Source organism: Saccopteryx leptura, chromosome 2, assembly GCF_036850995.1.
Source record: "Saccopteryx leptura isolate mSacLep1 chromosome 2, mSacLep1_pri_phased_curated, whole genome shotgun sequence".
Classification (NCBI taxonomy): domain Eukaryota; kingdom Metazoa; phylum Chordata; class Mammalia; order Chiroptera; family Emballonuridae; genus Saccopteryx; species Saccopteryx leptura.
The window spans coordinates 182,156,759-182,180,843 of NC_089504.1; the positions used below are offsets into that span (position 1 = coordinate 182,156,759).

General features: G+C 48.0%; 1 protein-coding gene and 1 pseudogene across 1 annotated transcript in view; one reads left to right on the forward strand and one right to left on the reverse strand.

The window, feature by feature from the left end:
* Nucleotides 1-24,085, reverse strand: part of LOC136391716 (maestro heat-like repeat-containing protein family member 1) — a 52,594-nt gene that overhangs the window by 22,892 nt on the left and 5,617 nt on the right. The window contains exons 2-19 of the mRNA XM_066363487.1: nt 23,061-23,159; nt 22,436-22,514; nt 21,774-21,884; nt 20,749-20,822; nt 15,793-15,906; nt 15,541-15,585; nt 14,602-14,746; nt 13,448-13,491; nt 11,865-12,024; nt 11,329-11,381; nt 10,629-10,745; nt 8,394-8,510; nt 5,075-5,194; nt 4,565-4,717; nt 3,720-3,845; nt 3,302-3,381; nt 2,592-2,727; nt 380-493 (exon numbers count right to left, since the gene is read on the reverse strand). Of these exons, the coding sequence (XP_066219584.1) occupies nt 380-493; nt 2,592-2,727; nt 3,302-3,381; nt 3,720-3,845; nt 4,565-4,717; nt 5,075-5,194; nt 8,394-8,510; nt 10,629-10,745; nt 11,329-11,381; nt 11,865-12,024; nt 13,448-13,491; nt 14,602-14,746; nt 15,541-15,585; nt 15,793-15,906; nt 20,749-20,822; nt 21,774-21,884; nt 22,436-22,514; nt 23,061-23,075 (1,803 nt within the window). The 5' untranslated portion in view covers nt 23,076-23,159. The remainder of the gene's footprint in view (nt 1-379; nt 494-2,591; nt 2,728-3,301; nt 3,382-3,719; nt 3,846-4,564; nt 4,718-5,074; nt 5,195-8,393; nt 8,511-10,628; nt 10,746-11,328; nt 11,382-11,864; nt 12,025-13,447; nt 13,492-14,601; nt 14,747-15,540; nt 15,586-15,792; nt 15,907-20,748; nt 20,823-21,773; nt 21,885-22,435; nt 22,515-23,060; nt 23,160-24,085) is intronic.
* Nucleotides 18,567-19,292, forward strand: LOC136393938 (actin-related protein 2/3 complex subunit 3 pseudogene; annotated as a pseudogene).

Below are 24,085 nucleotides of genomic sequence, written 5' to 3' on the forward strand. Positions count from 1 at the left end.
GAAAAGAGGGTCTTTGCAGATGATTCAACTTAAGGTGAGTTCATGTTGGATATGGTGGATCCTAATCCAATGACTGTTGTCATTAGAAAGAAAAAACACACAAGCACACACAAATGCCTTGTGCAAATAGTAAATAAAGGCAGAGATTGAACTGATATGTCTATAAGCCAAGACACCACAGGTTGCCAGGGGCCACCAGAAGCTAGGAGAGACGCATGAAACAGATGCTCCCTCACAGCCTCCAGGAGGAACCAACCTCGCTGAGACCCTGATTCTGGACTTCTAGCCTTTGGAACTGTGAGAGAATGTAATTCTGTTGTCTGAAGCCACTCATCTGTGGTACTCTGTTATGGCAGCCCTAGGACACCAATACACTGACTATCGGGGGCTTCGTCCCACTGACCTCCAAGCAGTTCTCCATCCAAGTGGGCGTCTCAAGAACAAGTGCCTCCATTAGACTTTGGAGGGATTGCAGAGTCTCCTCCAACAGAACCTGAGGGGAAAAGAGAATTGCAGAGGTATCAGCCACAACGCCCCTTTCTAAACTCTGCTCAGCACTCTGGCTCTCTCTCCCAGGACGCCTTCCTGGAGAAAGGCTGCTCCAAAGGTTTCTCCCTACCTTCCAAGTGCTGCCTGCCCGCCATTCACTTGAACAGATTCCTGTGTTGTTTTCACCAGAGCACAAAGGTCCACCTGCTGTGCACTTTGTCCTGGTGGGCTGGGAGTTCCCCCGACAACATGGCTGCCCCGCCCCCTCCACCCTCACTCCCTCACTGGAGCCCACCAGGGACTCTGCCATGGGGAGCAGCCATGACTGAGGGCTGGCCAGGCAATCTGCAGGGCACCTGAGTCACAAAAGCTAGGACAGTGGGCTTCTCTCTCTCACCCTTGACTGAACTCAGTGGCCTTGCCCACAACTGTATAAAGAAAGTCGGTGATCTGCCAAGGTGGGCTTCTAAATTAGAGGTAGGGGTCTGCTGGGAGAAACAAAGCAACATTCGTGACAGACCTGGACCACTAAAACTGAAAAGCAGGGGGAAAGAAAAAGAAAGGCCACCCTCCCGGAGTAAAGGACTCAAAGGAATCTACCTCAGTATAAAGCTGTTCTCACTCAGCACCTGGAATTCCCAGCTGGTCCTAAATACACGAAAATCCTGTCAAAATCCCCTCCTCACCCTAACCGGATTTACACTGAGGAAGGCCTCATGAGGCTACAACCAAAGAATACCTACCTCAGCCCCTTCTCTGTGCATCAGTCCCTCCTTTGTAACATAAATAAATATGAAATGAAAAAAAGGATCACCAGACATCTGATGAAAAAAAGGCCCAAAATACACAGACCAACTGACAACTGACCTTAAAGAAAACCAAGCTAATGCAGTGTGTACTGTAGAAACCTTGATTTTTAAAATTCTAATTAGTACCCTCAAAAGAATTTAAGAGACTATGGCATCAATAAAATAAGAACCACCAGTCAAAATAAAGGAGCAATCACAGAACATGAGAGAATTTTTAGATTTTAAATATATGAATATAAATTAAAAATGATTCCCTCTTTCTTCTCTCAAGGAAACACTGCAGGCCCTAGAAGAAACGGACCCAGCCCTGGCTGGGTAGCTCTGTTGGTTGAGTGTTGTCCTGAAACCCCAAGGTTGTGAGTTCAGACCTGTCAGGGCACATACAGGAATCAACCAATGAATGAATGGATGGATAGGTAGAACAAAAAGTTGATGTTTCTCTCTAAAATATCAACAAATAAAAAAATAGACAAAGACACAGATCTCTTGCTCCTGGGGATCCCTGGTTTTATTTACCTACAACCCTTTAGTAAAATCACATTTGAATTTTCTAGTCAGGTTACAATGGCAGAGCAGTCATAAAGGGAAGGATCACGTACCTACATTTGGGCCAAAGTGTTAAAGTGGTAGCTGTCACAGTAAATAGGAGGACGAGGAAGTAGGTGTCAGGAGTAGAGTTCAGACTGCATTACCTAGCAACCCCTTCTTCAGAGGGCTTCCCTCCAAAGACTTTTTTATTAAAAAATGCAGAAGAGGCCCTGGCTGGTTGGCTCAGTGGTGGAGCGTTGGCCTGGCGTGCGGGAGTCCCGGGTTTGATTCCCGGCCAGGGCACACGGAAGAAGCGCCCATCTGCTTCTCCACCCCTCCCCCTCTCCTTCCTCTCTGTCTCTCTCTTCCCCTCCCGCGGTGAGGCTGCACTGGAGCAAGGATAGCCCGGGCGCTGGGGATGGCTCCTTGGCCTCTGCCCCAGGCGCTAGAGTGGCTCTGGTCGCGGCAGAGCGACGCCCCAGAGGGGCAGAGCATCGCCCCCTGGTGGGCAGAGCGTCACCGCCTGGTGGGCAGAGCTTCGCCCCCTGGTGCGGTCGGGCGCATGCAGGAGTCTGTCTGACTGTCTCTCCCCGTTTCCAGCTTCAGAAAAATACAAAAAATAAAAAAAATTAAAAAAATTAAAAATAAAATAAAAATAAAAATAAAAAATGCAGAAGAATTTCACATAAAACTGCCAACCCTTTACTTCTCATCCTCTGAAAAAGTGAACAGAACCAGAGAAACAATCACGCAAGAGATACTTACCACATTGGCCTGGGCCTCCTCAGGACTACTTGCTTCCTTTTGCAAAACTTCTGTAGCTGGCAGGCAGAGCACACTCTCCAAGCATGTTTGGAGTATCTCTTCTCTTTCTTCTATCCCTAAGAGTGGCCTGAGCATCCTAAGAAACAAGAAGGAGAAGAAGTGTAACCAGACAGTGGTGGCCAAGATGACAGCTGAGAAAGGTACAGAAAGAGATGGTGGAGACAGAGGAAGAGGTGGGAGCAAGAAAGAGGAAGTTATCCAAAGAAAGGGTAATAAAACAGGAGAGGGAGGGAATAATAAGAAAAGGCAAAAGAGCCAGGAAGATGAAAAGAAAGAAAATAAGGGAAGGAGGGACGTGTGACTATTACAGAAAAGGGTACTGGAATGTGGGATGATTTCTTAGTGTTTTGTTCCCCAGAGGTTTGAGAAAATGGGGGAACAGTGATGGCAATGGAAGTGCCCAGTCAGGGGAGCCCTGAAAACAGAGGAAGGCTGGGGCAGAAGTGACAAGAGACAGGCCCTGCCAGGTGCGTCCAAAATGCCATCTAAGAAAATCTTGGCAAAAAGAAGTCTCGGATATTGTCCAGTAAATTTCTACTACTCCCTTATGCTAGAAGCAGAAGCAGAAAATAGAAGGTGGGACCGACCAGGGGATAAAGAGCTGAAATAGAACCAGGGCAGCAGAGGCAGAGTGGGTGGCATGTTGTTACCTGAAGTTACTGATGATGGTCATTGCCTTCTGTCTAATGGGGCTGGAGATGGACGTCAATGGCTCCTCCCTGATTAGCTCCTGTCACACGTACACACAGAGGATGGTGAACATATTCTTCTTGCCTGCCTCTACCTCCTCCCACTCCAGGTTTCATTCATGAGAAGGTGAAATGTAGAATGACTAGGGACTCCAAAAGACTCTGAGGACATCACCTCTCTCCTACTCCCAACCACACCTTCCCCACAGGACTCATTTCTGCTTTGAGGATGGGAAAGGGGGCACTAATAGAAAAAGCAACACCAGAAGATCTGGACTTCTACCTTCAGGCCTAGCCTAGGAGTGTTACCAACAGTTCCCACAGGACCCACCCTCCCTATCCATGCACTCCCTCCTCCATCCCCCTGAGAGGTACTCACCACCATACAAGCTAAAATCCAGAGTTTGTGGGGGAACTCCAATTGAAAGGCCATGTGCTGCTGGCTGCTCACGGTGTCTGTCAGTATGGTCAGGGCATTCAGGTAATCCAGCTTCACATTCTCATCCTGAATGAACGGTGTACTCAGAGACCTCCACGGTGGGAACGGGCCCACAGCCAGGACGCACTACCTACCCGAGGTCTGGGGGATGAGGAGCCAAACCCCCTGTCGGCTTCCTTAGGCTGACGCTCTGCACCCTTGCTCTCAGGGCAACCCAGAGCAGCCCTGCAGGGGACAGGTCCACCCTTTTCACCAACCCGCTTCCAGAGACCCCCTTGTATAACTCTTGAATTAGGATAGCTTTAGCTTCCTTGTCTCTCAAGGTATTGTCTTTCCCTGGAATGAGTTCCACAGAAGGGTGTCTAGTTGGACATGAAAAGGGCTTCTCTCCGACCCTGGGCACCCTGCTCTGGACAAATAGAAAAGGCAAGAGAATAGGATGGGGCTCCCTCGACCTCCCCTGAACGCTCCTTCCTATGCACATTAGGTAATTAAGGTGTTACTTGTCCCTTCATCAGAGCGGGCAGCGAACAGCCCAAAAGCATGGCACCCCGCAAGCCAGCAGGGAAGGAGACACTTCAACAGACCTAAAATTACGGTGGTCTCCTCCTCGGGCTAGTTAGAGTCTCAGAGTACAGGATTAAGAGAAAGTATTGAAATGAGGGAGAAGTCACTGTACTAACCCCACCCACTGACTCCCACCAGGGCCTGGCATTGTTTTCTTGGAGGGGAGCAAGGAGATGGTAGGGATGGGCTGTTGAAGAAGTAGAGGAAGCAGGAAGTACCTTTTTCACAACACAGTTGTGGTAGTGTTGCACGACCAAGGCCAGGATGGCATTTAAATGCATGAAGATGGTTCCATTGTTCTTTAAAATAATCTTGCTGTAGCTTAAATAGATTGTATAACAGAGCAGCACCCACTCCCTTTGCTGATGTTCCTGTAGAGGAAGGGGGAAAACTCGCTTGATCCTTGCCCAACCCTTCTTTCCTGACAGGAAATGGAGGTGCAGAGAGGAAAATGTTGCCCAGAGGATGTGGGAGAGAAGATGGGGCTGCAGAATGGTGAGCCGTTGGGGGTGTGCAGAGGGGTGCATCTGGTGACACCAGGGCCTGAAGTGCAGACATGAGGATTCAAGAGAAAGCGAAGGAGGATGAAACTTTCCCCCAGTTGGTCAGAGGGAGAGAGAAGCATTTATAGGTGCGTGAGGCCTCAGAGAAGTGGGTGGCTGGGGTGATAGGGATGCCTTGGAAGGCTGTGTGTGGTAGGCGGCAGCCCTTCCTGAGAATGATCTCACCTCTGGCAGCTTGAGGATGAACGAGTCATTGTCAGTGAGTCTAGCACCGCACTCTTCCAGTTCTTTCAGGACTATCTCCAGATGCTTGGTGGACAAGATACTGAGCGCCACAGCAATGCCCTGTAACCAGGATAGTCTCAACCACATGCCAGGGCTCAGGGAGAGCCAAGCGCTCGCTACGCCCCCCCCCCCCAGAAGCAGGATTTAGGGAGAGGAAGGGAGAGAAAAAGAAATGGAAGGAAAATCTGGTTCCCCAGACTTGAAATGTTTAAAATCCAAGTGGAGAACCAAATATCTTTGCAAGAAGTAATTCAGGAAGAAAATTATTTTAAAAAATTAGTCACATACTTACAAAATCTTGGTATTATCAAATCCAGCATTGCAAAATAGAGAATACGTTTATATGCACTAAGAATTAAGAGAATGATTGCTCAGAGGAGAGAAGAGAGAAAAAGAACAAATTCCAGCTGCCGGAGGGAAGAGTGAAAAAGAACAAATTCCAGCTGCCACACTGACCGAACTGGAGAGCTCATCAGAGAGGGGACAGAAGAGAGGGAAGACTTCCAGATGGTTCCAATATTTCTAGTTAGACGAACAGGAAAGAGCAGTAACTCTGACCCAAACAGGCAGGAAAAACAAGGGGTCTAGGTCGTGAAGAAATAAAGGAGGGAGTTCCTGGGTGTGCTGTGTGGGGCATAGTGGCATGACAACTGAGTGGAAATGCTTTCAGGGCTAGTGGATCTAGTGCCAGTGGGCACTGGAAGTGAGGCTCTGGGAATCAACACCCTTGCGAGAGCCAACAGATCCAAGGCTCGGTGATTCTGTGGTTCCAGGCAGGAATTGCCTTGAACGTAAATCCCTCTGCCTCATAGCAGGTCCTTTTGGCTTCAGTGTCAGCCAAGCCTCTTCAGAGAGCTCACTCAACAGGGGTGACCGGGCACAGAGCTAAAAAAAAATGCTCAACACAGACAAGCAGGTGCCAGCTGTTTGCCAACTGGCTCTTTGTGCTGGAAGGACCACCGGTAAGACTTTACAGCAAGAGGAGGCAGAGTGGAGGGGATCTCAGGACAGTGACAGGCTCTAGGACACAGGTCCTCAAGAAGGGATAAAATGCCAAGTAGATGAGAAAATTATACCTCATTAGAAAGGAGGGACGAGCGGAGTATCAGAAGGAGCTTCTATTCTGTCCCTCTTCTTATGTCCTCCCTTAGCCATGGCTTCTACTCATCCTGCTCATCCCCTTTATCACCATCATAACTGACATCACAGGAATACTACCTGCTTAGTTTGGACCAGCCTGACACATGCTATCTCATTGATCCTCACACTAATGCTTTGAGTTAAATTTTATCACCCCCGTTTTACAAACTGGGAAAATATGTTTCCTAAATCTAGACATCCAGCCCAGTTCTGAGTTCTATATCTACATGGCTACTAGACATCTCCACCTGGCTCTACTGTGGCACCCCACTCCTCCCAGTCAAATACAGATGCATCATTTTGCTCCCCCTTTTGTCCTTGGTTCCTGGTCTCAGCCTCCTCTCAGCGACACCAGTAGCCCAGGAACCATCCTGGATGTCCTCTCCCCTTTTTGTCTTCTGTATCGAATCTATCCCCAAGTGCTAGCCAGAGAAGTCACCCTACATCCTTGTCAAAGAACTCTGCAATCTAGTCCCACAAGACACTGACTCTTCTCTAGACGTGATCCCAAAAGCTCTCGATCCTGAGCCTTGACTCACAATGTTATATGGGAATACCTGTCTTCATCCTTCTCGTAAACTCGCCCCAAGCAGTCCCAGTCCCAGCCAGCCCACATAGTCACTACGCCTCAGTGACTGTTCCTGCAGCTTTCAGTAGGGCTATTCTGTGTAGTTAGCTGTTTCCCTCCCGTATATGTCTTATTTCCCCATTGATACTGCTTGTAACCTGGGCTTGGTAAGTACCTGCTGCTGCCCGTGATGGTGAGGGATTCTATGAGAACCTGGCAGGGGAAGGGCCCCGGAGAGGGGCAAGCCTGACAGCACAGACACCAACACTACCGATAATCCCCGTGCAGAATGCTTACATGCCAGGCACTCTTCTAAGTGCTTTTATGTTTTCAATCCTCACAACCATCCTACAACACATCACCAAAAATGCATGATCTGAATCTCATTTTGAGAAAATGCAAAACAAATCAATATCGAGGGACATTCTACAAAAAATGGTCTGTACCTTTTTTAAATGTCAAGATTGTGAAAGATAAAGATGAGTAACTTGTTCTAGATTAAACAATACAGATAAATAACTAAATGCACTGTTTGATTCTGAATTAGATCCCAGAGCAGAAAAAAAAATGTTTTCTTTTTCTTTTTTTTCCATCTTTTTCTGAAGTGAGAAGCAGGAAGGCAGAGACAGACTCCTGAATGCGCCAGACTGAGATCTACCCGGCAAGTCAACTAGTGGGCAATGCCCTGCCTATCCGGGGGGTTGCTCTGTTGCAACCAGAGCCATTCTAGCACCTGAGGTGGAGGCCATAGAGCCATCCTCAGTGCCCGGGCCAACTCTGCTCCAATGGAGCCTAGGCTGCGAGAGGGGAAGAGAAAGATAGAGAGGAAGGAAAGGGGGAAGGGTAGAGAAGCAGATGGGCGCTTCTCCTGTGTGCCCTGGCCGGGAATTGAACCCAGGACTTCCACATGCAGGATCGATACTCTACCACTGAGCCAATTGGCCAGGAAATGTTTTCTTGAGCTCTGAAACACTTTGGTGGGACCACTGATGATTTGCAAATTGGGTCTATAAATTAGATAACAGTGCTATAGATGTGAATTTCCTGATTTTGATCACTGCACTGTGCATATGTTAGAGAATATTTTATTTTTAGATAATATAAAACAAAGTATTTAGGGGTACATATACATCATGACTTCAGCTTCCATTTCAGATTCAGTAAATGCAATAATAATAACTTAATAAGTAAATTATAAAGTTTACATGAGAGAGAATGATAAAGCAACACAGAAAAACATTAAGATCTTAGGAATCTTAGAGAAGAATAAACAAATTCTCTGGGACTTTTTCCTTAAGTATAAAATTATTTTTAAAAAAAGAACTTTTAAGAAAATATCCCATGAGGAAGGCACCATAGCCTCCACTTCCAGAGGAGGAAACTGAGGCACAGAGAGGTTCAATACCTTGCTCAAGGCCACATAGCTGGTAGGTGGCAGAGCTGGGATTCCAATCCAGGGGGCCTGGTTGCAAGGTCTGAGCTTTAGCCACCTTGCCATCCTGCCTCTTAATCTGAACATGCTCCCCACTTCGCCACTGCCTTCTCCCTTACCTCCCTCTGCTGCAGCTCCTCATTGGAAGTACGGAGGAGGGAGGACACCATCGTACTGACCAGGATCTCATGACTTGAGGCCCGCAGGCTGAAGCCAAAGACTTTGTATAGAAAAGCCTAGGAGGAATAGGAGGGCAGGGTCATGCAGAGCTTGGAACAAGCTTAGGACAGGCATTTCCAAGGCTCGCCGCCACCTTCGCCCATAGCCGCTTCCTGCATCCCAGCCTCCTTGCTCTCTGGGGGCATCTGGATAGGGCAGGAACCTACAGAACGGGGGCTCAAGTGAGAGGGAAGAGAAAGCAGTAGTTCTAATTTCTCAGCCCCTTAGGGCTCATCCTTTAGGAACTTTCCCTGATGCCTAAACTCACTTCCTGACAACCCCTCTCTGTGGGCACCTTTCCTGCTCTGGCAGACACTCATGGTGCCTTGTCCCAACCTGAGGGTTCTCCCTTCAACTGCTGCAGGCATTCTGTGAAGAGCTGCCCTCTGTTGCCTTTGGGACAGGGCTGCCCTGAGCTGACTGGGGCCTCCTTGCCCAGGTGCCGGGTGCTGCATTATTCCTTCTCCCCTCCATCCCAGACCAACCCTGAAATCCTGGAGCCAACAACTGACAAGCGGAAGGATGGGGGATGTGAGGGTACAAGTGCCCCACACTTTACTCCAGGCTGGACAGACTCTGCCCTGAAGTTTCCACCCAGGGCTCTGATGGGATCAGGACACATCCTTGCTCAGACTCTCCTCTCCCCTCATCTGCGTCCCTGTGCTCTAGCACAACTTCTCCCGAGAGCACTTCCTTGATAAGTCACTTGACGAGAGCCCTCACCTTAGGCTCTGCATCAGTCAAACCTGACTGAAGGCACCCACACTTCTGCTTAGCTGGCCAAGGACTACTGGTCTTCCAGCCTGACTCACTCCTCGGCAGGAGCCTCATCTTCCTTCCCGGTGTGCCCAGGACGGAAGCGGTTCCCTAGACACTGAACTTTCAGTGCCAGGATCGGAAGAGTCTTGAGCAACCCTAAGCAGTGCATAGCCTCTAAGAAAGCTCCTCTGTCCAGTCCCACAGCCCTTCCCTGTGCTCCCAAGACACAGTGCAGACTTCCATCCTGACACAGTGCTTAGAATAACTGCCCACTTTGTTGTCTGTTCACTCAGGCAGACCATGATTTCCTGAAGGCAGAGCCGGTGCCTTTTCCATGAGTACTGGCGTCGGCCCAGGGTCTGTTCTGCTATAGGCATCTAGTACACATTTTTAATAACTGAATTGATCATCAGAACTTCTGCTTGCTTTGTTTTGTATCTTTATTCTACCAACTACAAAGATGTGCATACAGAAGGTGCTTCATAAGTATCTGTTAATAATTATAGAACAGTCTTGGAAATAAGGCTTCTTTCCTGGAAAACCTCCTTCCCCAGAGCCCAAATGAAGTGTTGCTTGGTAATAGGAAAACAAGATTCGAAATCAAGAAATCTGGATTCAAGTGCCAGTTTTACCAGTCATTTGCTTAAGACTAGAAATCCCTCCAAATTGTATTTTCAATCTGCAAGGAAGGAGTAACAACAGCTATCGGGTTTAGGCTTTAAAAGGCTTTGGAGTTAAAGCACGTTCACTAGCATCCTTGTTCAGTCCTCAGTCACTCTCCTGTGATGCAGAATTTGCGATTGCTGCTTCCCAAGTGAGGCAACTGAAATCACAAGGATGCTACACACTTAATCCAGACTGAACTGGGAGCCCATGGAGAAGTCAGGACAGGACGCAGGCCTCCACTACCACAGACCCTGTGCTCTGCGAGGAAAGGAGCCCACATTTCTTCTTCCTCAGCTCTGTATCCTCAACGTGAAGCACAGTCCCTAATCTATAGTATGCCCTCAAATACAGTATTACTTGGATTAACTTGCTTAAATCTGTTTTAAAATCAATCATCTTTTCACTATACCCAAGTACCAGCTCCATTCTGTTAACAGCATACAGGGAGGTTCAAGTAAGACGAGACAGCAAAGCTCTAGATAAAAGCCTAAAACACTAAACAAATGTAAGACACATCGATATGTCTGTCGTGCCAGTGTGACCACCGGCCCCTGGTCCTCTCCACCCCTCGACCCCCAGGCTGCAGGAACACCAGTTTGCTTTTCCCCCAAGGCCTGCCCTTCATGCACATTTCTACAGCCCCCCGTGGCTCCTCCACCACCACCCTCCTCCCTACCCCCCCCCCTCAACCACTGCATAGCCAGACACACCTTATCGGCGTCGTCGTAGTCATCGTTGCTGAAATAATTTATCCTCGCCAAGACAACTCTGATGAGGCGCTGCACCCAGTGGTCATTCTTAGTGGCCACTAATGTCTCATGTAAAAACTGAGGAAGGGGAAGGGAGAAGATGACCTCAAAGGACAGTGGTAGGCCTTCTCTGCCCCACAGAAGTGGGGTCAAGAAGAAGAGACAGGGGCTATGGTCTGTGACTTAGGGGGAGAAGGTGAAACACATGGTGGGGCTAGTCGGGACTGGAGAATGATAGCACAGTGACAGGATGTTAATGCCAGTTACATGTGTGAAGCCCTTCCCAATTTACATGGCCCTCGCCCATATCATCCTATTGAATTCTGAAAGACAGGGCTTACTTCCAGATGAAAAACCTGAGACATGGAACAGCTAAATGACTCTGCCCAAGGACACACTTGCTAGGGCCCTTTCACTTCCTCTATTTTAGACATAGGGCCTCAAGGGTGGGGAAGGTGAGCCAAGGCTTAGGATAGTCAGATCCTCTGATGCAGGGCCAGGAGGCATGGGGACCACAGAGAGAGGTTCTCCTGAGCGGGAAAGACCTTGAAAGTGGCCTCAGTTTGTGGGGCATGGGGCCATGCCCTCTCATCAACCTGAAGAGAGGAGGAAGGCAAGTGTGGAGGGAGGGAGCACTTGGGGAGTGTTGGGGAGTGCTTACCCAGAGCAGCGTGTCCTCCCACTCCTCCTGATTCAGGCTCTGCTCAGTGTGATCTAGGAGAAAACAGAGCACGGGACCACCCCACAGGAAGGCCCCAGCCAGGAGAATGGGAAACCCATGTGAACACTAGGTGGTGCTGAGCCTACAGAATAATCGCTCTCCCACTTTACAGTCTCCAGAAGATGGATGACTAGCCAAAGCCAAACAGACACAGCTAGCCAGTGTCAGAGCCGGGGCACAAAACTGCTCTGTTTGTTTCAAAAGCCCACACTCTTCCCTGATCCTCCGCTCCAAAGAATGGGCAGAAATCGTTCTGGGAACTCGGGAGCCACAGAAGCCCGGTCTTCACCTCTTCTCAGTGCAGAACATCACCCAAATAAGCAGACCCATCCCACAGCATCGCAGAGGGACAGAGAGGATGGTCCCAGTTTTCCTCACCCCAAGGAAGGTCCATCCTGCACCTCGAGCCTCCATCTCTTCTGGAGTTGGCCCCCTGCCTCAGCTCCATTCCTCCCCTCTCCTAAACAACCCCTTACCATCCAGTGTCTTCAACATCTGGGAGATCTCCATATTCCACAGCTGGCCCACTTTTTTGTAGATAGGGCGGTGCTGGGAGGTGAGAGGGTGCAGGGCATCTAGGAGCTGTAGAGCGTTTGCCCCAAACGTCTTTTCCCTGTAGGGCTTCCGAGAAAACACCTGAGAAGCAAGAGCAGCAAGCAGGAGACAGAGGCAGGATTTAAGGCAAGAGAAGGAAGAAAATGACAAAAAACCCACAGAATGATAGAGCTGGAGCTTACACCCTCCACATTCTTTTCCACCTGTTGAACTCTAACATCCTCCAAGATATTCTAAAAGCATCACCCCTCTTGTGAGGCCTTCCTGACTCCTGGGTACCACGGCAGCTCACTGCTCTTCTAAGATACCACTGCACCCTGTGCATTCATCTATTAGTACACTAATCACACTGGATACATGGTTACTACCAAGCTTGTCTTCCCCTCTAAGACTGAACTTTCAGTGCCAGGATCGGAACTGTCCTGAGCAACCCTAAGCAGTGTATAGCCTCTAAGAAAGCTCCTCTGTTCAGTCCCACAGTCCTTCCCTGTGCTACCAAGACACAGTGCAGACTTCCATCATGACACAGTACTTAGAATAACTGCCCACTTTGTTGTCTGTTCACTCAGGTAGACCATGATTTCCTGAAGGCAGAGCCAGTGCCTTTTCCATGAGTACTGGCGTCGGCCCAGGGTCTGTTCTGCTATAGGCATAAACACCTCAAGGGCAGGCCTACCTCTGTCACCCCAAGTGTTCACAATTCTAACACATAATATCCGGAAGACAGAGAACTCAGGGATCCAGGCCTGACCTTGGTGGCGTAATGGATAAAGCACCGACAGAGAATGCTGAGTCACTGGTTGGAAGCCCTGGCCTAATCCAGTCAAGGGACATATGACAAGCAGTCAATAAACAACTAAAGTGAAGCAACTATGAGTTGTACTTCTTGAGCCATCCCTCCACCCATCGCTCCTCTCTGTAAAATTAACAAAGTAAGATTTTAAAGAAAAAAAAAAAAAAAACTTAAAAAAACAACAACAGAGATCCAGAAAGGCATGTAGACTTGTCCAAGGTCAACAGAGAGCAGCTCACAATAAGGCCACATAGGAGACAGGCTAGGCCTCTCCCACCCTTCACCCCTTCCCCATCTCCAGACCCCACCACTATGCGCCCACTTCCCTTTCAAGTTCTTCAGCCCTCAAGATCCTAGGCCCTACCTTTTAATTCCATATCCACCATAGTGCCTGTAATAGAGTACTCAACTATCTGTAGAATGATGGATGGAGGGATGAAGGGATGACTGGGGTGGATGAGAGAAGGGATGGATGGAGCCTCCCTCAGTCCCTTACTTAGCTCTGACACACGTCAGCTCATAGGAGCCTCCAAGAATTTCCAGGGGTAGCTAACAACAGGCAGGGAATATAGTCACCCCCCCTCTCACACACATCCTTTTATTTTTATTTTACAAAAGAAAAAACTGCAGCTGGGAGAACAAGTCACTCAACATTTTAAGTCTAGAAACTGGCTGAGCAGACCTCAAGCTCAGGCCTCCAGCATCACTTACCACAAGAGAGGTCAGGACTTCCTCTGGGGAGATCAGCCTGGTGGCTAAGTTAAAGAGAAGATAAAAGACGGAGAGAGTGAGTGCATGCTCCAGAATTCTCCACCTCCACTGTCAGCTCCCCATCGGTGCTTCAGAGGAGGAGAAAGAGCATTGTGGAGACGAAACATCAGTGCCAATACCATGGGGGACTCGTGACATTTTGGCTCTGCTTAAAAAATGAACCATGCCCTGGTCGGTTGGCTCAGCAGTAGAGCGTCGGCCTAGCGTGCGGAGGACCCGGGTTCGATTCCCGGCCAGGGCACATAGGAGAAGCGCCCATTTGCTTCTCCACCCCTCCGCCGCGCTTTCCTCTCTGTCTCTCTCTTCCCCTCCCGCATCCAAGGCTCCATTGGAGCAAAGATGGCCCGGGCGCTGGGGATGGCTCTGTGGCCTCTACCTCAGGCGCTAGACTGGCTCTGGTCGCAACATGGCGACGCCCAGGACGGGCAGAGCATCGCCCCCTGGTGGGCAGAGCGTCGCCCCATGGTGGGCGTGCCGGGTGGATCCCGGTCGGGCGCATGCGGGAGTCTGTCTGACTGTCTCTCCCTGTTTCCAGCTTCAGAAAAATGAAAAAATAAATTAAAAAACAAACAAACAAACAAAAAACAAACCATTACATTTTCAGCCTATATTATTAGGCACACACCAAGTACTGTGCTGAGCACAGTACCTGCTACCTCTAACACTGACCCCACTGGGAATAGAGGTTGGGGATGGGTTGAGCAGAGGGTGAGGCTCAGTTTTGGGGCAAAGGAAGAACTACGGTTCAGAAATGACTGTGTGTTCTTCACTCAGTAATGAATGATATTTGTACTTCTCAACTCCAGCATTAGCAGAAGGAGTAAACGTAAAAAGGAACTGAATATCCCAGAGGTGTCTTCTTTACAGTCATGGAGTCAAACAGCCTTACAGTGCTGTCTTAACCTTTGTCTTACTCTTCCTGCCACTGCCCAGGCTCGGGATCTGCTGCCTCCTTCTCAGGACTGCACCCGCTCTCCCACACCCACTACCCCTGCAGTGTCTCAGCCAGCCTCCCTCCCCACCACTCCATGCCCACAGCAGCCTGAGCCTTCACAGCGAGCCCCTCACTGTAGGCTGCCCACCCTTGTACTTACAGCTGTCTTGAAAGCAGTCGAGGTAGGGAGTCCTGCCCTGGTAGTGGATCTCCAGAGCCATTTCTGTGGCTATACCACTCAGGAGCACGAAGGCGAAGGTGTAGCTGGGATCACACACCAAAGTGAGCAGTTTGGGTAAGGAGACCTGGCAGGAGATATGGCAAGAAGTTCAATGCGTGCTCTAAGCAGGCCCAGTCATAAGTTCTCCAAACCCATGACCTTGTCTTCCATTCCTGGAGGGGCATTTGAGGCCTCTGTACAGAGCCTCCTAATGCATTCATGGTCATTTCTCTCTCCCTCCCTTCCCAGTCCATATTGGTAAAATATAGCCAAGGTCCTTATTAAAATTACAGCAGGAAGGACTTGACAGATGAAGGCTTCTTGAAATTGGGAATGTGTGACTTGTAACCACCTTCCAGGGGCAGAGACTTGCTGATGGTCAGGAGGCAGAGCTTACTGGGATGGAGAGGAAACTCATATCCTTTCCCTCCCTCAGCCCCTTACTTAGCTCTGACACACGTCAGCTCATAGGAGCCTCCAAGAAACTCCAGGGGTAGCTAACAACAGGCAGGGAATATAGTCACCCCCCACACACACACCTTTTTATTTTTATTGTACAAAAGAAAAAACTGCAGCTAGGAGAACAAGTCACTCGACATTTTAAGTCTAGAAACTGGCTGAGCAGAACTCAAGCTCAGGCCTCCAGGCCCACCACCCGTGACCCTCTTTTGCGGTCTTGAGCACCACTCAGAGGAACCCAGGCACTTGAGTAGAACCAAATGGAGGTGGCGAGGGGTGGGAGAGACAGCACAGGGGCCAGATGGTGCAGGGTGCCGAGTACAGTCTGAGGGTCGGGGGAGTGATCTGGGAGCCCGGGGAGAATATGGAGAGAGTGCATGGGGAATATGGAGAAGCCTGTTTGACCCTTGCTGTTTGTACCATCTGTAGGATTCCGGAACACATTATTCTAATTCCTTCTTCATTCTGGAATTTAAAAGAAAGGAAAAATTTAAATCTGAAACCAATGTTAGCTAAGTCTCTGAGTTCAAAGCCTCCCCTGGCTCACTACTCACACCTGTGCCAGGCATACGCTCCTCTTCCCCTTCTGCTCCCAATTCTCCTTCTCTCATCTCCTCCATCCCCTGAGGCCTGCTCCCACCCCGGGACCCTCCCTGCCCAGGCCCTGCTCACTGAGGAGTCAGACTGGATCCTGATGACATAGTCAATGACAGAGTTCCCCTCAGGCAGGTACAGGTAGTTGTGCATGCCCAGCTTCTCAATGAAGTGCAAGAGGGCCTTCGGCACCTGTGGGGTCACAGACCATTACATGGCAAGACAGGAAGGCAGGTCAGGGACTCCCAGTATGACTCCCAGTGCTCCAGGTGACGACACAAAGCACCAAAGTAGGTGAGGGACTCAGTGCTCCCGACTGCAAGCCCCGTGTGACTCCAGATATTCACAGACCACCAGCCAATGAACCTGACCACGTTTGTACTTCACCCCGAAGTTCTAACCCACCTTAGCTCCCACCATCCCTCTAGAAAACTCTAAGCACTTAGCTTGCCCACACCTTATCTCTCCAGAGCTATGAAAATTAGCAGGAACGTTGGATAGCGGGAGAATCTAGGCCCAATAAAGGTCCCATGGCCTGACCTGTGCTGGCGCAGTGGATAAGAGCATTGACCTGGAACACTGAGGTTGTCGGTTCGAAACCCTGGGCTTGCCTGGTCAAGGCACATATGGGAGTTGATGCTTCCTGCTCCTTCCCCCTTCTCTCTCTCTCTCTCTCTCTCTCTTTCTCTCGTTCATGTGTGTGCTTTGTCTCTCTCTCTCTAAAATGAATAAAGTCTTAAAACAGTGCCATGTTCTGGCCTTCCCAGGGAAAACCAGGAACAAATCCCACAAGTCCAGAGGCCCAACCCTCAAGACTCCAAGCTCTCCATTAACTTTCTGAAGTTTTGGACTTTGTGTTTAGGGATAACGCCACTGTCATCCATTTGGCACCTCAAACCACTGCTCTCCTGCTCCATTGTTCCCCTGTCCTCTGTGATCCAGAGCTGGAAATCTCTGCTGTTTACAACACTGGCTGCACAGCTTGGTAAAAATAGTTTCTCAAGAGTACTAAATCTGTAACGTGGAAGATAAAGTAGCAGAAAACACCCAATCAGAACAGCAAAAGGGAAACAGAATGCCCCCAAAATGAGGATAGTTTAAAAGGCTCTGATATGACATCAAGTATACAAATATTTGCATCATGGGGGTGCTGGAAGGAGGAGAGAAACAGCAAGGAATTAAAAACCTATTTGAAAATAAGTAATGATGGAAATCTTCCCTAACCTGGTGAAGGAAATAAACATCTAAGTCCAAGAAGCACACAGTCCCAAACAAGATGAATCCAGAGATGCCCACAGCAAGACACATCATAATTTAAATGTAAAAGGTTAACAAAGAGAGTCTTAAAAGCAGCAAGAGGAAAGCAGTTGGTTACCTCTAAGGGAGCTACCATAAGACTGCAACTGACTTCTCAATATAAACTTTGCAGGCCAGATGGGATTGACAAGTGGTGAAAAGCAAGGACCTATAACCAAAATTACTCTACTCAGCAAAGTTATCATTTAGAGTAGGAGGACAGATAAAGAGCTTTCCAGACAAGAAAAAGCTAAAGGAGTTCATCACCAACAAACTAGTATTACATGAAATGTTAAAGGATCTTCTTTAAGAAGAAGAGGAGGAAGACAAGAAGATTAAAAATATGAAAAGGCAATAACTAAATATCTATCCACAATGAGTTTAACCCTTTGACTAGTGAGTACTTGTCATGCTCACTGACCCCCAGGAGTGAGTTTTTTTTCCAAAAAATGAAATTAGTTCCAGTTACAGTTTTATAAAGTTAAAATCATGTTTGTTTGATAACCAACTTATGGAAACAAGAAGAACATATATTTGCCTTTTTTAAATGTTGTCTTACACATTTTTTCCTACTTTTAATTTTATTTAGACAATTTTAACAGGGTGACATTGATCAATTTGAGTACATAGGTTCCAAGAAAACATCTCCAGATCATTTTGACATTTGATTATGTTGCATACCCATAACCCAAAGTCAAATTGTCCTCCATCACCTTCTATTTGGTTTTCTTTGTGGTCCCCTCCCGCCCCTTCTCCCTGGTAACCACTGTATTCCTGTCCATGTCCATGAGTCTCAATTTTGGCCTTACATATTTTTTTTTTACAGCGACAGAGAGAGAGTCAGAGAGAGGGATAGATAAGGACAGACAGGAACGGAGAGAGATGAGAAGCATCAATCATTAGTTTTTCGTTGTGACATCTTAGTTGTTCATTGATTGCTTTCTCATATGTCCCTTGACCATGGGGCTGCAGCAAACCGAGTAACCCCTTGCTCAAGCCAGCGACCTTGGGCCCAAACTGGTGAGCTTTGCTCAAACCAGATGAGCCCGCACTCAAGCTGGCAACCTCAGAGTCTCTAATCTGGGTCCTCCGCAACCCAGTCCAATGCTCTATCACTGCGCCACTGCCAGGTCAGGCAGCCTTACATATTTTTAAAATAAAAATTTTTGTACGATTGTACTTTGGATGGTCAGGAGACACAAGGACATACAGGAACGTTCATACTACTCAAAGGGTTAAATGCAAATAAATTAAAGGTTCCAATCAAGACATAGGGTGACTGAGTGGATAAAAACACAGTATCCTTACATATGCTGCCTACAAGAGACTCACTTCAGATCAAAAGACACAGAGAAACTGCAAGTAAAGAGATAGAAAAAATATTTCATGAAAATAGAAACAAAAAAAACAAAAAGCTGCAGTAGCAATACTTATATCAGACAAATTAGACTTTAAAACAAAGGCTATCAAAGGCTATAAGGAGAGACATAGAAAGACCCAACAATTCTACTTTGGGATATTTATATAAAAAAACCCAAAACACTAAACTGAAAAACACACATGCATCCAAATGTTCATTGCAGCATTATTTACAATAGGCACAAGTTACAGAAGAAACTGAAGTATCCATCAAGAGATGAATGGATAAAGAAGTGGTGATCTGTGTTGACACTAGACTCAGGGGCCACCAAGATGCCAGCTTACCACTCTTCTCTCATGGAACCCAAAACCAAACCCATTGGAAACATGGCACTGTTGCCTATCAGAAGTCAGTTCAAAGACCTGCTCCTAGAGACTCAAAAGATATAGACATTGTGGAGGAAGCTGTCTATTACTTCAAAGCCAATGTCTTCTTCACAAACTACTAAATTAAGAATGAGGCTGATAGAACCTTGAATACATAACTCTCCACATTTCTGAGTGCCTAAAAAACTCCAAAAGTCTGATTCCAAAGCAAAAGTGAAAGTGAAAAAGAAATGTACACACTGGGAAGCACTAATTTCCCCATTTCTGGAGAGCCTGTTTTACCACTTAACGCAACTTATGCCAAACCTGCAAATAAACAAAAAGACGAAGTGATGAGGGCCTGTCTACAACAGCTAAGGCAAGAGACTGGTCTGAGACTATGTGAGAAAGTTTTCAAGACTTAGAATGATATACCCAGCAAGTGATGGACTTGCTTTGTGAAGAGACAATTCATGAACAAGAGTCTTTCAGGACCTGGACAGAAAAAGGGAGCCTGGGCAGATGCTGTTTCCACAGCCATAGCCAGGGTTTTATAGCAAGACGGACACCACTGCTTGCCTTTCCTTCATAAAGTCTTTACAGAGAAGAGAGAAGTAAATGTGTCTTTACTTGAAAAGTTCATTAGCAAGAATTGAAGGGGGGAGGAAATAAATTGTCAAAAGGTAGTTTAAAATTTTCTGAAGTATCAAGCTGGGCTTAATAAGTAATAAAAAAGTTTCTAACACAAAAAAGAGAAAAAGTGGTGCATATATATACAAAGAAATATGACTCAACCAAAAAAAGATTGAAATCTTGCCAACAACAAGATGGATGGACATAGAGGGTATTGTGCTGACTGAAATAAGTCAGACAGAGACAAATGTCATATGATTTCATTTACCTGTGGAATCTAAAAAATAAAATAAACAAGCAGAACTGAGACACACCCATACACACAGGGGACATGTTGATGGTTGTCAGATGGGAGAAGGGGTGGGGGAATGGGTGAAAAGGTGAAGGAATTAAGAAGTACAGATTGGCAGTTACAGAACTGTCATGGGATGTAAATTACAGCATAAAGCATCCAGTCCATAATGGTGTAATACCTACGTGTGGTGTCAGACACAACAGATTTATTGGGAATATCACTTCATAAGTTATATAAATAAATCTGTAATAACTGAGTTGTACACCTGAAACTAACATAATATTGTATGTCACCTGTAATTGAAATACAAAAAAATATTTTTTAAAAAGAAAACAATATATATATGGCTTCTCAGACCCCACACCAGAGGCAATGTTTGAGGACTTCTCTCCCCAAGCAAACTGTGAATCCTCAGGAGACAGAATTAGTATTTTTTTAGAGCTCCATGACCCCACTGGGCCCACCACAGTGCTGCCCAGAAAAGAGGCTCAGAAAATATGAAGGAACCACCTGTCCACTTGTCAAAGTTTTCTCACTTTTTTTTTTTTTTAATATTTCTGAAGTGAGAAGCAAGGAGGCAGAGAGACAGACTCCCCCATGCGCCTCACCGGGATCCACCGGCATGCCCACTATGGGGCAATGCTCTGCCCATTTGGTGCATTGCTCCGTTGCAACCAGAGGCATTCTAGCACCTGAGGCAGAGGCCATGGTGCCCGGGCCAACTTTGCTCCAATGGAGCCTTGGCTGCGGGAGGGGAAGAGAGAGACAGAGAGGAAGGAGAGGGGGAGGGGTGGAGAAGCAGATGGGCGCTTCTCCTGTGTGCCCTGGCCGAGAATCGAACGTGGGACTTCCACACGCCAGCCCGACGCTCTACCACTGAGCCACCAACCAGCCAAGGACAAACCTTTTTCACTTTTAAAGAGCCCAAATGTAACCCATGGGCAGCAGTCTGAGGCCAGAACTGCTTCGCGAGGGTGCCTTACCTCTCTCCTGTCCCCCGCAACCCTCCCCTCTCCATTTTACCAGACCTCAAGGTCTCAAAACAGCAACTGCCCTCCCAGCCCGAACACTGCCTTTCTGCTCACTGGCTTGTGGTCCTTCTGGATCACCATGATGATGAAATTCATCACCTTGCACTGCAGCTCCTCTGTCTGTGGCACTAGAGAAAAGACAGACGTGCACGGGGGTCAGTGTCCTCCCTCCCCCTCTTGCTTTGGGAGGCAGAGGACAGCCAGTAGGAGGGCTTTTAGGTACAGTCCTGATCTTCAAAGGCCAGGTCAAACCCCATAAGTTATCTCCTCCAGCCCTCTGCTGCAAACCAGACTAAAGAGTGGCCTCAAACAGTATCTTCATCAGGCTGGCACTTGAGCGTCAGCCCTTGCCAGTCTCCCAGGACTGCCCACCCACACCGCCTTTCCAGGTGAGCTGTTCCCCTCGCCCTCTGCACACCTCACACCTCACCCTTCGGAACTGCAAGCACTGCTCTTCTGTGTGAGCTCCCTCCGCTGACTCGGTCCCCTGCCTGCTCTCAGGACAGCTCCTAGTCAGTCCTGCCTCCCGACTGTTGCCTTCTCTGCACTCGTTGCCCATTGCCGTGCTCACATTGAAGTAACTTAGCACGTATTATCATGCACCATTCTGCTGTGTGAACAGCCTCCTCTTCCCTACTTAATAGTGAGTTCCTTGAGAGGAAGGGCCGTATCTTATTCATGTGTGTATTTTCTGTGCCTCACCCTGTGCTAGGCACACAGTAGAGGTTTGAGCACCTGACTGCAACTGAAGCCTACACTCCAAGATAGTAATCACACACTAAACCACTGCAGACTGACTGCAGAGTAAGCACTGGCCTCAGCACGTCACCTTTTCTCATTTACTTCTCACTAAAATGCCTAAAGGTGAGTATTCTGTTACCTGCATTGTTCAAATGAGGAAAGAGAGGTACAGACTAAAAGTAATGGGCCCCAGTGTGCACAGCTAGTAAGAGTCAAAGCCAAGATATGAGTCCACTCAGCTTCAAGCTGTATTTTAACTACTGTATGGGAGTATCTCCCAGACAAAGGAGATCTCACGAGAAAGAAGATCCCTAGGTGCAGGCTCAGTTCCCACTCACCATTCTCGAACACTTTTGTGAATACTTGAAGGGCTAATACCATCTTGCCTGGATCGTTGGACTCCGCGAACTTTTGCATTAAGACAACCAGCTGATCGCTGTATAACCAGGCTATAAGAGGACATGCGTAAAGAGAGTCATGTGTGAGTGGCAGGTGGTAAGGAGGAGTAAATCATGCTCATGGCCAACAACTGATCCCATGGGCAAGATAAATTAGGGCCCATTAGGTTAGAGAAAATAAGGAAGAGAGAGAGCCAGTGTTTGTCCAGCATTTACCACGTGCCAAGCATGGGGGCAGACGCTCTTCCCCAGCAAGGACTGCCCTTCGCTTGCCCCACCCGTAGGTGTGCCCTCCCGTAGGTCAGGACCTCTTTCATGACCATGAGTACTGTAATCACATCACCACCTTTCTGACTTGGGGATCACCAAAGGAGAAGAGAAGACAACCCCAGGTGAATGGGGTGGGAACAAAAGGGGCGGGGGTGGGACAATGTCCAAGCCCTGTGAGATTCACTGAGTTGCAGGCAAAGTTCACATGGGTTACTTTGCATCTTGCCTGGAGCACGAAAGCTCCTCGTGGGAACCGAGGCCCCCATCACAGGCCTGGGAGAGAGTAGGTCCTGAGTGCCCGTGGACACCCGGGCGGGAAGATGTAAACTTACTCAGGGTGGAGAAAGCCTTCAGAATAAGCTTGTGGTTCTTCACAGAGTAAGTGTCTGATCGCTGGACTTCTTTACTCAGCTGTGGGGAGACCCAGGCCATCAGACACGGGAGTACTAAACCCAACGGCCCTGAGCAGGGATGAAGACACTTAGGGATGCAGCCATGGAAAGTCCGGCACTTGGCCATAGGAGAACATGAAAACACACAGCCCCAAAGCAAGGAAGACAGTGGCCAACAAATGAAATATATGGAAGGTAACACCTTTTTGCAAAATGTTCAATTGTCCTCTTCCTCCTCAAGGTTGCAACACAGAAAGCCTGCCGTTTCCCACAGGCATGGAGTGGTTTGAACATTCTGCCTTTAGCCAACTTAGAGGGAGCAAAAAAGGCCTTCACCCCAAGAAACATACAAAATGTGTCCAATCTACCTCGAGGAGAATGTCCACTCTGGGACCAGAACCCAGGCATAGACCTGTTCCAGGGAAGCCTGAGGTGTGTACAGTTAAGGTCACAGTGAGAAAAACCCTGGGGCTGTGTGGAGGTTGTGAGCTGGGCGGGGTAACCATCACCTCCAAGAAAGAGAGGGAGAGCAAGCCCCGGGCACGTCCAGCCCCGCAGCACTCACCAGGTTGAAGAGCATGCCTGTGATGGTCTCCACCTGAGATTCCAGGTTCTGACGTCCACAGCTGCTGCCAGCCAGAGCAGTCAAGAGTTTGCAAATGCACTGTAGTGTGTAAAGACATAGTCAGCGCCACTCGGCCAGCCTTTGCCACAGCCTCCAGGGAAAGCCTCTGTCCTCACATCTTCTCTGAGGACATGGCTACAGTATCCTCTAAGTTTCACACTACTCTTTGGGCCTTTTCAAGAAAGGCCTAGGGGCCGTTTGCTCCATGGCCCAGTAGAGCCATGACCTGCCCTTCCACCTCAACCAGGAAGCTATACTTACTTTCAAATAACCTCATTACTCCACAGAAACTTTTAGGGCAACTCAACACTGCAGGTGTTGGCTGACTTCAAGAAGTAGGATGAAGTACTCATGGCCACAGAGAGAACTGCACTCTATTGTCCTGACTCAAAATTTGGAAAGCCAAGTTTAAAAGCCTAAATAGCCACCTTTACCTCATGGATTAAATTGTTTTATGGGTTGTTATCACTTGTATGAGAGCACTACAATAGCCTTGGTTTTCACATGCATCAACATTCCACTGAACTTTTTTCAAAACAGCTTTATTAATTTTTAGTGGATATATATAATGAACTACACAAATTTAAAATTACAATCTAGTAAATTTGGGGGGGGGGATTTTTTTCTGACGTGAGAAGCAGGGAGGCAGAGAGACAGACTCCCATATGTACCCAACTGAGATCCACCTTGAATGCCTACTAGGGGCGATGCTCTGCCCACCTGGGCCATTGCTCTGTTGCAACCAGAGCCATCCTCAGCGCCCAGGCCAACTTTGCTCCAATGGAGCCTTGGCTGCAGGAGGGGAAGAGAGAGAGAGAGCAAAAGGAGAGGGGGAAGGGTGGAGAAGCAGATGGGTGTTTCTCCTGTGTGCCCTGGCAGGAATCAAACCCAGGACTTCCACATGCCGGGCAAACATTCTACCACTGAGCCAACCAGCCAGGGCCCAAGCTTATAAGTTTTAATAA